Below are 12,777 nucleotides of genomic sequence, written 5' to 3'. Positions count from 1 at the left end.
GAAACAGACACGTGTTGTGACTTCTCAACATGGTGTTCAGATTGGAAGTTGAAAATAAAGAGGAAAGTTCTAAACTACATTGAGGCATCAAATTGTTACTTGGGTAAGAAGCTGGTATCTGTTTTTCTTCCTTGTGGGAGCTGTGAACAGCACAGGATTTTCCTCCAGAGGATGATGCATAATAAAAGTTATTCCAGTGAAAGCCATTTTTCACACAGAATAGCAAGAAGCAAGCTGGCACTACTACTACTTATCTAACTAACCAAAGGCAAGCTATCCCAGCATGAACTTGTTCAGGTTACTGCAGTGTTGGTCCCATCCTCACTTCAGCATCTTTGGTAAGACGTGAAAACATCTCAGGTGTATTTCAGTGTCCAGCACAAAGACACCTGATTGGGATGGGTCTCAAGTGCTACTGTAATTCTTGTATCACATAAAATCATCCAACTCAAGGAAGTTTTGCTAGACTTGATTATTCTTCATTCAGTAAGGGCTGGAGACCCAAAATGGGCCACTCTCCTTGCCTGAAGCATTTACATGAGATGGCTCTTTGCTAATTCCATCTGACTCCTGCAGTCCTTCCCAGTGTAAAAAGGAAGCCCCTTCCCTTCACAGCTCTTACTGCCTTCACTTCATGAGCTACCAGCATCATAATACCTTCTTACCTGTTTGCTTCAGTGTCATGGCAATCCCTTTTAAAAACCAAAACAAAGAAAAAAAAACATGCATTCTCATTGTATTTCTGTTTCAGAAAAGGCTATACTTCTATTCTTTAGGCAGAAAAACTTTCATTAACAAACCTTTCACTTAATTAATATGTAAAAGAATATTACAAAAATAACACACCAGAAGTAACTCTCCATAGGTATTTTTTAATCTTACCCATAAATCACATCGTCATCTGAATCATTCAGCATAGAAAAAGCAGGATTGTCTTTCAACTGTGATTCTGAAAAACACAAATAAGGGTTAATTTAGTGTGTTAAATACATGTGACTGTAGTGCTAACTCAATATTGTAGCAACAGGCACAACTTCCAAGGCAGTCACAACCACAGTTCAAAAAACTATATCTAAACAGGAATTCTCTCCTTTAAATTCACTACCCTTCAGTCACATAATTATAGTATTCTTAAGAGTTAAACAGACAACATAATTATCTAATTTTTAGATAAATATTCTCCATGTTGTCTGAGTTAATTTCCTCCCCTGTGCAATTTTCCATGTCATATTTTGACTTCCACATAAATTGATTATTCTTAATCAAAATTTCATATGTATTTAAAAAGCACAGACTTCTTGATTAATTTCTAAGCTAAAAATATAGTAGACTAGAGTTGGAATCCCTTGACTGCAGTGATTATCCAGTGATTATTGAGTTATTCTTTATCCTTGAAAGAGATGAAGGAACAACTTGTACCTTTATGGTGAGATGAAAAGAAACACATACTTTCCAATTGCTATTTATGACAACTCCCTCTAGCTTGTTTTAAGGGCTTAATTTCTTGCATAATCTGTGCTGCTTAGCTGCAGTTAATAGTTATATGCAAGTAAAATTCAATCTAGCAATTTGCCATAGCAACTTTTTCCTGGCAGCGTTTTACCTTCTGCTGTCTACAAACAAATACTTCTGCAATCCAGCAGAAGGCTTCCAACTTTATCTGCATCCAGCCAGTTCTTCTTCCATTGGGGATGGAAAAATAGCATTTTTCTGGAACAGTTTTGTCCATCTCAACTCTAAATTAGAGAAAGGACAAGCTGCACTATTTAGTGCCTTCTCCCTGCAAGCTCTCAGCATACAAGACACGATTGGACAGGTTGCTAGATAATCTCATCTAGGCCTCCTTTCCCATTAAAGGCTGGGCCACATCATCTTTCCAGGTCTCTATCAACCTGGGCTCTTCTATGGTTCTGCACCTTGAACAGAATGCTTAAAGCAGAGAATATACTCAGTAAAAATATTTATTTTAATGATCTTTATCTTTCAGTGAGGGAAACGCTTTATAATCATCATGTGAGTCAGACTGTGTCCTTTATGTCACAATGCAAAACCAGAATTGCCACTGACTCAGTCCTTTGTCCCTGCTTACATGGGCCCTGTGCAGCCCTCCCCACAGAAAGTTCTCCAAAATTTCTCCCATATTAGAGATCACTTTTACTCCTATTTTTCCAACAGCACTTGGATTTCAGAGTCCAGTTTGCCAGCATGCCGATGTATTAATTTTTGTTAGAACAAAGTACAAATGAAGTGATGTTGTTCCTTAAGGGCTGTCTGTGAGTCACCTCAAATGTTGGTGCATCACATGCAAACATCATAGTGACTGTAAACTTGATCTAAGTGCACAAGAATTCAAGCTCAGCTAATCAGTTGATTACATTTTATGTGTTCCTTCATATTTCCAATACTAATTTGCTCAGGAGCAGTGACTGCAGCTTCTGCTTATGTTAACTCAAAGCAAACCAGAACAGTAATGAGACAACCAGAATCCAAAGGCATTGCACAGCATCTGCTAGTATGGCAGCTCTTGTCATGCATGTTGCCAGACAATGGCTCACACTTACCATACAGTGCATTCTTCGAGGGGGAATACACGAAGGCTAATGTGTAGAGATAAAAGTTCAATAACCCATAAAATGATAAGAATTCTGCTGGTACTAAGTGTTAAGGATATTGCTCAATATAGTTCCATACATATTAACTTTGGAAACAAGACCCAACCCATACACAGGCTGTTTCAATGGAAAGAATGTTTACCTTAAGTTTGTGAACATGAGTGGCTAAACAAAACTGCATGTTTTAAATTCAGTAACAACTAATGTACTCAACCTATTTCAAGGTAAAGCTCCCACTGGAAACAAAGCTTTAACACAAGTAACATTTGCTGAGGCATAGTCTGCTCTTGAGCAGTGGAGTGTATGGTCAATCAAATAGCTCTGCCTTGAATACTGAAAGAAAGCAGAGTAAGTTGGGTGTTCAGGTGGGTTTGGTTTGGTTTCATTTATTTTTTAAAAAGTTCTTCCTTGGCACAGAGATGAACAAGGAAGGAGAAAGGACTATATGTGGAGAGAACTCTGAAGATGGTTTCTTGCCATTGTTTTAGGTCAATACTAAAGGTTTTACACATTGTTTTCTCCTACCTCCCAACTCATATCTAAGCTAATCAGCAACCAGAGCAGCTGCAGTCACACAGAGCAAGGACCTCATGGTTAAGGGCCAGGAATACAGGTCACAATCCTGCTGGCAACAGACATCAGAAACAGTCCTTCCCAAGCCACTTAAATTCTCTGTTGTGACCTGTATCACATGTAGACTTGGACCAATACACAAATGCATTTTCAGTGACATCAAAACTATTAATTTCTCATATTTTAATATGCCCCATGACAACTGGTAAGTATAGAGCAAACAACTGAGGCAGCAAACACAGCCAAATTTGCCATAATATCTCATTAAAATTAGTTAGATATGCATAAGGTATGCATATCTAAGACTTCATTCCTCTTGGAGAGTATCATGAGCAGTTGTGATGCATGTCATGTGGACACACTAGACTGAGACAACTTTTACAAGAGCCATGGCAAAATGCTGACACGAAATCTCAAACAAAACAGACTCAGCTATGAGAGTCCACCTAGAAGGCAAAGGTCTCAGTCTTAGGTACATCATTTTAAAGCACCTTCTGCATGAAAACAGATTAACATTCCTACTTGAGCAGTATCACAACACAAGGATATAGTTCTGATAATGAGTTGACAGCTCAGCAACAAAGTTGTCCTGTAGAACTTGTGCTCCAAAGCGTAGGTAGAGTATAACAATGCTGTGGAAAAAAAATAAAGCATATAGGTGTACTGTGCCTTTAGGCTGCAAAATTTAAATAGTAGGTTGATAGAAAAGTATATGAGAGCGTAATTATGTTAACATGCAGACCATTTATTTTAAGATACATTTGCTTAGCTAGTTCTAAATTAAGAATGATCCTTTTGTGATTAAAAGTTAGCACTCAGCTGAGAAAAGCAGAAATCCTCAGATTTCACCCACTACAGACAATCCAACAGTCAACAGCTATTTGAAATAACAGCCTGGTATAGGGAAAACAGATATTAACAGTAATGTAAGAAATTAACAGTAGACTTCTGCTTTGACTAAGTGAAGCCTACAAAGCTCCAGAAGAACTCTGCCAAGTGAACTTCTAAATCTTGTGCACTGCCATGGTAATCAAAATAATATAAACTTAGCTCAAAAAGCCTCAGAAGGGTTAAAAAATTAAGAAATGCTTGCCATCACAATAATATTAAAAGGCATTCTTCAGTTTCATTGACTAACTTATTACAACAAACCGTATTCAAAGCCCTGAAAAAAAGGTTAAAAAAGTTAGGAGAGTACTGACAAATGTACTTTGAAAAGCCTTACCTAATGACAAGCACTACAAAGGTTAATGCAGTCAAGAATTTTAACCTGAGATCTGAAAAAGATTGAGAAAAGTTGCTATCAGTGAATTTACACCTACATCTAGGGGAAGCAAGCCTGTTTGGGAAGAATCAAAAGAAGTATTCCTTACCAACATAAGGCATGTTTCGAAGTTCTGAGCATGCCCTCACTATCAGGAACAAAAGGTAGAGAATGTATGTGGTTGCCACCACAAGGAAGAAGATTTTCATTCCCTATAAGGAAAGTGTTACATTTTATTATTTAAAAAGATTTCATCTATTCCTTCTTCTGTCAATAGAAATAATTAGTTCCCAAAAGCACAACATAGAATGGTCCATTTATACAGGGAAAGTAGGCTCATGAAACAAGGATGGTGATACATCCAGGGAGGATTTTGGGGAATGTAAAGAAAGGATGCTTAATAAAAACCAGGATTTTGTTAACTGAGTTCAGAGTTGGTTGAATATCCATAATTCTCTGAAAACACAGCTCCCAAGAACATACAAGGACCCCTGTACATCAAATCTTCCTTTACAACAATAAAGTCTGAAATGTACTAGGGATGGGGACCTTGGCGGGAGTTAAGAGGTACAAAACTGAACAACAGACTAAAAATTTTTTCTTTCGATCCCAAAAAACTTGTGGTGTTTAGTCTCCAGATTTGCAAGACAATTTACTTTTCTCAATGGGACAGATATCAATATGGTGTATTCATGATCTAAAGCAAAAATGAAAGTACTCTAGTCAGAATAAGACTGTCTGACCAGCATTTTCTGTTTTCTAAACTGTGTTATACATTTTTATAAAAGAAAAGGCCTATATCTCCTTATATTGCCTAACTGTACCTGACAATTGGACAGCAAGAAGTAATTTTTGACTTACCTGGAAATTACCTGTGTCAACCCTGTATTGATATGTAGGGTCATGTACTTCATTCACCCTAGAAAAGATTCAAAATTAAAAAGTGGTATTAAAAATGCACAATTCCAAAGTTAAAAAGACATGCTGACCAAGAAACCCACTCACAAAGAAAAGGTTTAAGCTTACTATGTACTGCTTATAACAAAAGGGTTTGGCTGGGTAAGTTGGTGCAATGCCATTCATTCCAATGGAGTCATGACAATTTACCATATATAGCAAACTAAATTTGAAGAAATACGGAGGATTTAAATTGGGATCATGTCTAATCTCCCCACTTGTTTTTTAGAAAATGTGTATAATGTAAATTCCTACAAGCCTTCAGGATTCTTTCAAGTCTTCACAATACAGTGTGAAGACTGATAATATCCTTATCTAAGGATAAAATTCTACATTTTATCCTTAGAAAATTGGTGCATGAGGCCTTCCCTCATAGCAATTTTACTAATAGCATGAGCATTTCCTGCAAATGCTTTCAAAAATGTACAACGGCAAGGAGAAGGTTAGAAGGTATCTTCCTTCTGAGAGATAAAATAAGGGACCAACACCTGAGACTAAAACAGTGTAAAACTACAGATGTACTAAAATGGATGAAGTTTTCTGGGTAGGGAAGAGTGACACCTTTAACACAACAAACTGGAAAAAAGGGAGAATCACTAAACCAAGCTAAATAATAGAGTTCTGAGTAAAGACAGCATAGCTTGACTAAGCCATGTCAGTACCAGTGGTGCAGGTTTAATAGTCAAGAAAGTCTGGTCAAACTATGTCATAATTAGCCACAGAGAAACTGTTGCTTCAGCTACTCAATTAGCTACAAATACTAATTGAGCCATAGCACTAGATTCTTGTAGGGAGCCATAACATACTGACAAAGTAGAATGATTTCTACTCATGACATGAGTGACATGACACTCAGATTTATGAAATTAATTACTACTAGGTTGTCCATGGAGAAGTGTTTTCAAATCAGTCACATTTTGCAGAACAGAGAGATGAAGAATTTGAACTCCATTCCTGTATCACAATCCGAGCATTAAGAAAAAGATACCACCAGGTACACACAGTATTCTCATTCTTGAACACTCTCAGCTCATTTTGTGCAATACATTTTAAATTACTTACGTTTGCCATATTCCCAGTGTAACAGAGGCCAGCCACAACAGTCCAACAATAAAGAATTTGGGCAGATAGAAAGTTAAGCACTTCCTTTCCCCCTGTCAAGAAAACAATAGTGTGGTGAAAGTGTGAACCCATACTTCAGATTTTATTCGTTCTTTACAAAATAAAATAACTGTCATCTTTGTTTCACTCAATGTGAACTGGATTAAGAGACTCATCTTTTGTATTTTTATCCTGCACAAGTGACTAGAGAAGACATTATGTTGTATCCTCATTTGTGTTAATAAGATGAATTAGAGTTGGAGCATCCTATTTATAAGGTCCCACATATTTCACTGATAATGCAAATATAGGCTCCAGAATTCCTATTTCTCTTATGTAGTATTTTAAATTAGTTTAAAAAAAACAATCAACTACCACATATAACACCAAAACCCTTCAAGCAAGAATGAAGCATAATGGCATCATAATTCTGACGACTGTCTCATCTATTGCATTTAGGCTTGGTTGACTCAAAATAATCTACTTCACCATAAATCATTCTAACTCCAAAGCTTCATATGTCACATTGTACTTCATGAATAATATAAATGTTTGTTTTTGTAAGAATTTGATTTCATTTTTGTCACCTTTTGAGAGAACTGAACAAAACAAGTCCTGTCTCCTCAGTAAGTAGAAGATACTGTTGCATCTCTTACCTGTACTCTTATACCATGGTAAACACAAAGCCAGAACAACAACAATGCACACAGAAACAGTGACTGGAATAGATCATCGAGCATTCCAGGAAACCAGCTGTTCACCAGAAAAGAAAGGGGGAAAAATGGATCTGTAACAAAACAACAACAACAAAAAAAAGGTTAAACAAAGAGAAAAAAAAGCCTTTCATTATGAAAAGTAAAGCAGAATCTAACTTCAGCAGAACAAAAAAAAGCCTAGATTTTTTCAATTTGCCCCAGTAAATGAAACTGAAGCTTCCTTTATTTTAAATAAATTAACAAAGAAAATGGTGCCTCCAGCAGCAATCCACTCTGCCGTAGGAATAATCTTGAATGGTTGCCAACATTTCTAGAGGATTTTAGGTTTTATTAGACTTTCTATTAAACCACTGTTAAGGGTGACGATCTAAAAAATTATTGTATAATGACTAAGATGCAAATATTCTTTTGGTACTGCTAGAAAGTGCAGAATTTTTTTACTGGACCAAAAGTAGCCTCCATTTTTAACTAAAGTGTGAATATCTGAAAAATGAAGACAGCAGACAAATAGAAATTGAAAGGTTAAGTATGGCAAGTACCTATTCCAATCACAGCTTTAAATAAACAGTTGACATCCATGTGACTGAGAAGAACAAAATCCACCCACTCATGCCCTTGAATTTGCTACGCTTGGAAAGGGCTGGGTTTTTTTTCAAATTTAGTTTTCTGAAGCTTTATAAACAACTGCTTATAAGTTCAAGGAGAAATTCCATTTTGCCTCCTCTTTTTGTCTTTTCCTTTTCTGCTTCTGTTTTAAAATGGTGCCTTTCCAAAAATTCAAGGATACAAGTACCATTGTAAAGTAGCAAGAGAGGAAGTAGGATGGACATCCACTTCTGTTCAATACCCCAGTCTCTCATGGAGAATTTCCGCAGGGAATGTGCAAACAGACACTGTAAAACAACAACAACAATTTGTAAGGAAGGAATACAGCCTTCAATGGTTTAACCGGAGCTAGGACAGAGTTGAGCACACTGCCAAGGCTACTTCATGAGGCCTTTGCCACTGAGAACAATGTAAAATGGACACCAGGTCTCCTAGTTTCTATTTCAAGTTTGCTCACTGACCCCGATGCAAATTACTTTTTTCTCAAGCAAACTGGGAAGTAAAGCAGCCAGTACCTGAAAATCAACAACGTGTGAAAAAAAAGGATGTTGCCTCGTTACTGGTCACACACTACCAATGACTTCCACTTGAACTCACTTTTTAAAAAAGCAGATTGCATTTTATATTCACAATTACCTGAGCAACATCATCTGCAAGAAAAATGCTATGGAAGCATGTAGTATTTTGGTGTCCCTATTCTGAAAATTCAGGATTTTAGATTTTATGTTGGCTTTTTTTCCAAGCACTTCTTTTCCAGGAGCCAAGACAGGTTAGAGAGGAGACATCATCTAAATCATAGCATAGTTTAGGTTGTAAGGGACCTCTGGAGGTCATGTGGCCCATGCTCACATGCAAGGCAGTGATAACTTTCATGTCAGATCAAGGTCAAGCAGCCCACACTCTGGCCATCCTATTCCTGAGCCTACCTACGCTGCAAAATAATACTTTCCTTTAGTCATCACAATTTCCTTTGTCTAAGCAATTTTTTTCTGTTTAATCCAAACCCAGAGTTTAGAAAAACAAGTTTTCCCGTTTATCCTATTTTCTTAATGTCCTTTCAATACCACTTGTATAAACATAAAACCAGCAACTACATAAGTATTTCAGAAACATTTTTACACCCAGCCAGTGACATGTCAACTTTGCTGCCTGGGGTTAAATTCCTAAACCAGCATTACAGAGCACTGTTATCAGCTGTCTACATAATAAACTCCAGAAAAGCTGCAAAAGAATCTTACCGTGACCATAAAAGTAAGAACTACAAAGACAAATCGGAACCATATCTCCACTTGTGAAAAGGTTGGATTGTAGGTCTTCCACTACAAGAAAACAGAAGAGCCCAATGAGTAATATTTTGACAAACTACATATGACATCAATAATCAGCACTTTACTGCAGATACTGAAAAGTTCTGTGGCTTTTTAAAACTTAAAGGTATAACCAAATTCCACTGTGTCACCATGGAAAAATAAAGATAAATTTGTAATCACAGGACTATCTGATAAAGAGATAAGAAAAGCAGCCTAATAGCCCTGCTTCTCTTTTATCCTGCCACTTCCTAACATAGTGCTGTCTTATGTTAAAGCACTCTCAGGACAAACAGGATAGTCTCCATTGATCTCAACTGCACTTTCAATCTAAGTCTGAATGCCAATATATGAGTAAATCCAGCGTGTTGTTCGGTACTACCAGGGTCAGATGCATAAATTGATTATGAAGAAGTCAGAAAGGTACAGGTGTACCTCCTGTCAGGAGTCTATGTTCTTAAAGCTTACTCACTTGTCTCAGAAGTTAAAAAAGAGAAAATCATGTAAAGGAAGGATAGGTAGCTTACCAGAAACACAGAAATCTTTACACAGGTTAAGGAGGAAAGCCTCCTTCTTCTACTCTAATTATTAGAAGGCATAGATATTAATTATAACATGTCAGTTTACATAAACTCTGCTCTGTTGACAATTAATCTCATACCTGGCATTCTTCTGAAGCCATTTTTGAAATGTAAGCTCCCTGGCACAACACATGCTCTGCTCATCTGAACGAGCTTTACCTTTCAATGTATTAAATCTGTCAACCTCTGTCTTGTCTTTTTAAACTGTAAATGTAGAACGAAAATTATATGTAGAGAAACCTATTATACAAAAGGCAATCCATTGATTTCAACTGAGATCACCAAAAACAATTGTAATAATGAAATAAATGTGAAAATTTTAGTTGCTGCAGGAAAGTTTGGGTTGAAGTTGTTTTGGGATTGCATACAGGTCTGCCTTAAAGGCAGCCTGCAGAAGAAGATAAAAAACTGTACAACTATAAATGCCCCAATACTATGTTCTGTTTGAAATCTGGAACTAAAGAAAGGGTTTGCAAGCCTAGGGGATTTTTCCCCTTAGAGCTTATTTTTAATTATACTCTTTATGCACTGGAGTATTAAAAATACTAATATTTAGAAAGTTAATTTGGTATGTTAAAAATATTTTTCCTTTACAGTAAGATTTTTGGTTGCTACCTGCTCTGACACAGTGAATGCTGTATACAGGTAAATATACCAGAGTAATCTATATTATAAACTTGGTTTAGTTCCCTTTTCTCCCAATGCAAGTGTTTCTAAATTGCTTTCTGGAGTCAATCAATACACATTATATAAGTGCTTTATAAGCAATCTTTAGAACTATTAACTGAGATAGTTATTCCACCGGAGAGCATTTGAGTGAATTATTTTAGTAACCTGCTTGTGTTAGCTGAAAAAAACCAATTCTCTTCTTCATAAGCACAGTGCTCCTCAAAAAAATCTCTTCATTTTCCTTTGACTTAGTTAAACCTTTCCAGTTCACACTTTTATGAAATCTGGAAAACTTTGCTAATTCAAATACACCTCCTGGAGAGGCTGAAAACAAAATACCATCCTGCAGACAGGCAGCATCTCTATAAGCAAATGCAGAAAACTGGATGTTCTAATCTAGCTTGCCTATTGTAAAAATTATCTCCCAGCATTCAGATTAATTTATCTATTACAGAATACAGCAGCAGTAGTTCTGAGAGAATTTTTTTCCTTTTGGAGTTAAAAAATTTAGTCTTGACCCTTATCAACAGTAAATTCTATAACAGTTCTGACATCAGTAGTGACAGAAAAAATAATTATGATGCATTTTTTAACTTATCTTCAAAAATCTGATACTATTTTGTTACAGCTTAAGCACACTTTAATACAGCATTAAAGAGACTTCTTTTAGGAGACTAAACCTTTATACTTACTGTGAAAGTAATATTCTGGATGGTGGATGTTGTTAGCTTGTTCAGATCTTCAAAGCTAACAAATATGTTGTACTGAGTGTAGTTCAGGTAGCCCAGGTGAGCAACAATGATTTCACTGCATTTCTGTGAACACACACAGAGAATAGAAATTAGAAGTCTTCAAATTATTCCAGAATATGCGCTGTTAGTATAGGTTGGATAACTTGTTCCTAAATGGTCCAATATTGATTATATTTATTATATATATCTCACCAATCTCAGTCAGTCTAATCAAGATTTTCTTGAAAGGTACCAGAGAGAGCAGAAGAAACTGCTAAAGTGAGTCAGGTGGATCAGTAGCTGAACAATAAACCCAAATAAAAGTACCAACTTTTCACCTGAGCCAGTGACAGCAACTGCTTGCAGCACCAGGGTGGAACCAAATAACACTGTCAGTAACTCAAGCTGGTGAGATGGGCCTACCTTATACTAACTCATTTAAAAAGTTAACAGGAGAAAAGAGAAAAGCAAAGTATATTGCTCTCTTGACTATGTAATTAAATCTAATGGAGCAGTATTAATTAATTTCTGCAAATTTCATAGATATGTACATATATCTATATAAAAAGAAAACATTGATTTACTATATATGCTTATCATAAAAAACTTCAGCTATGTCCTTCCTAAAGGATTTGCATCTGGAGAAGCTGTTTTGAATGTCTTCAAGCTTAAAAATTTCAGTGAAAATCACATTAGAATCTCCAAATGTTTCTTCACACTGGCAAAAAATGTGGCTTTTTCAGAACACAGTTGCCAGCTGATTTCAAGCAGATGCTGCAAGGTGTTGGAGAAGGATTTTTCTCTCCTCTGGAACCCCATATCAAATCTTCTGCTACAACATCCCTTTCTTCAGTACTGCTAAACCTGTTTAGGTGACTGAACAGGACCCACTGCTTTCCTGACAAAGAGCAACTCTAACAAGAGGGGTCTTTAAGAGTCAACAGACACAAGTCACAGAACTAAACAGAAAAATGATGGACAGGAAGTTGTCAGCATTACTGCTTACGTTGCCATTATAAATAAAACTGTCCTGTAGAGTCTTTCCTGAGACATGTGTAACAGGTACATTCTTATTTGTAAATTACCATGCACACATATTTAAAGAAAATGCCCTACATCAGAGTTTTGTTTAAGCAAGTGCATACCTGTGCACAACTGAGTAACCTCGTCCGATTGTGAACTTGGTTGTTAACGTATGGTGTGCTTCCATCCTTCACCACTCCCAGCACTCTGACTGTCATAGTCACATTCTTCTTGAGGGATACTGGAATTAAAACAGGAAACATTAATCTATTGCTACTTGCAGAAATTAAATCTCAAATAGAGTTCCAAAACTGTTTAAAACACATATGCTATCCAAATACTACTCAGACTTACCCAGCTATACATTACTGGAGTAGGGTACATATTTTTATACATAGGCATTAAGTCACAAGCCCTGTACTCAATCTACAGATAAACAATTACTAATATAGTATTTCTCACATATATACAGGGAAGTTGTATTGAAAAATCAATACCATTACAATCTACACATCTAATTGCCCCCAAAATGAAGAGGGAAATACACAGATTATCTAGATACTATTGTTTTCACAAAAATAACAAACAACTTGTCCCCTACTCCTGTTGCCTACAATTCAATCAGTGCTGTCCATCT

General features: G+C 36.4%; 1 protein-coding gene across 3 annotated transcripts in view; it reads right to left on the bottom strand.

Moving 5' to 3' along the window:
- The window catches only part of TMEM181 (transmembrane protein 181), a 33,875-nt gene that overhangs the window by 3,905 nt on the left and 17,193 nt on the right, over nucleotides 1-12,777 (bottom strand). For 2 of the 3 annotated variants that reach the window (XM_054630433.2, XM_054630434.2), the window contains exons 5-16: nucleotides 12,263-12,381; nucleotides 11,079-11,201; nucleotides 9,068-9,148; nucleotides 8,017-8,116; nucleotides 7,164-7,294; nucleotides 6,469-6,560; nucleotides 5,311-5,368; nucleotides 4,559-4,661; nucleotides 4,411-4,462; nucleotides 3,735-3,817; nucleotides 2,562-2,651; nucleotides 883-949 (exon numbers count right to left, since the gene is read on the bottom strand). In XM_054630433.2, the coding sequence (XP_054486408.1) occupies nucleotides 883-949; nucleotides 2,562-2,651; nucleotides 3,735-3,817; nucleotides 4,411-4,462; nucleotides 4,559-4,661; nucleotides 5,311-5,368; nucleotides 6,469-6,560; nucleotides 7,164-7,294; nucleotides 8,017-8,116; nucleotides 9,068-9,148; nucleotides 11,079-11,201; nucleotides 12,263-12,381 (1,099 nt within the window). Of the gene's footprint in view, nucleotides 1-4; nucleotides 693-882; nucleotides 950-2,561; nucleotides 2,652-3,734; nucleotides 3,818-4,410; nucleotides 4,463-4,558; nucleotides 4,662-5,310; nucleotides 5,369-6,468; nucleotides 6,561-7,163; nucleotides 7,295-8,016; nucleotides 8,117-9,067; nucleotides 9,149-11,078; nucleotides 11,202-12,262; nucleotides 12,382-12,777 lie in introns of those variants that run through there. The other variant, XM_077175439.1, reaches the window with a different exon arrangement.

The sequence above is a fragment of the Agelaius phoeniceus genome, chromosome 3, assembly GCF_051311805.1.
Source record: "Agelaius phoeniceus isolate bAgePho1 chromosome 3, bAgePho1.hap1, whole genome shotgun sequence".
Taxonomy (NCBI): Eukaryota; Metazoa; Chordata; class Aves; order Passeriformes; family Icteridae; genus Agelaius; species Agelaius phoeniceus.
This window is presented reverse-complemented; position numbering and strand designations above follow the sequence as displayed.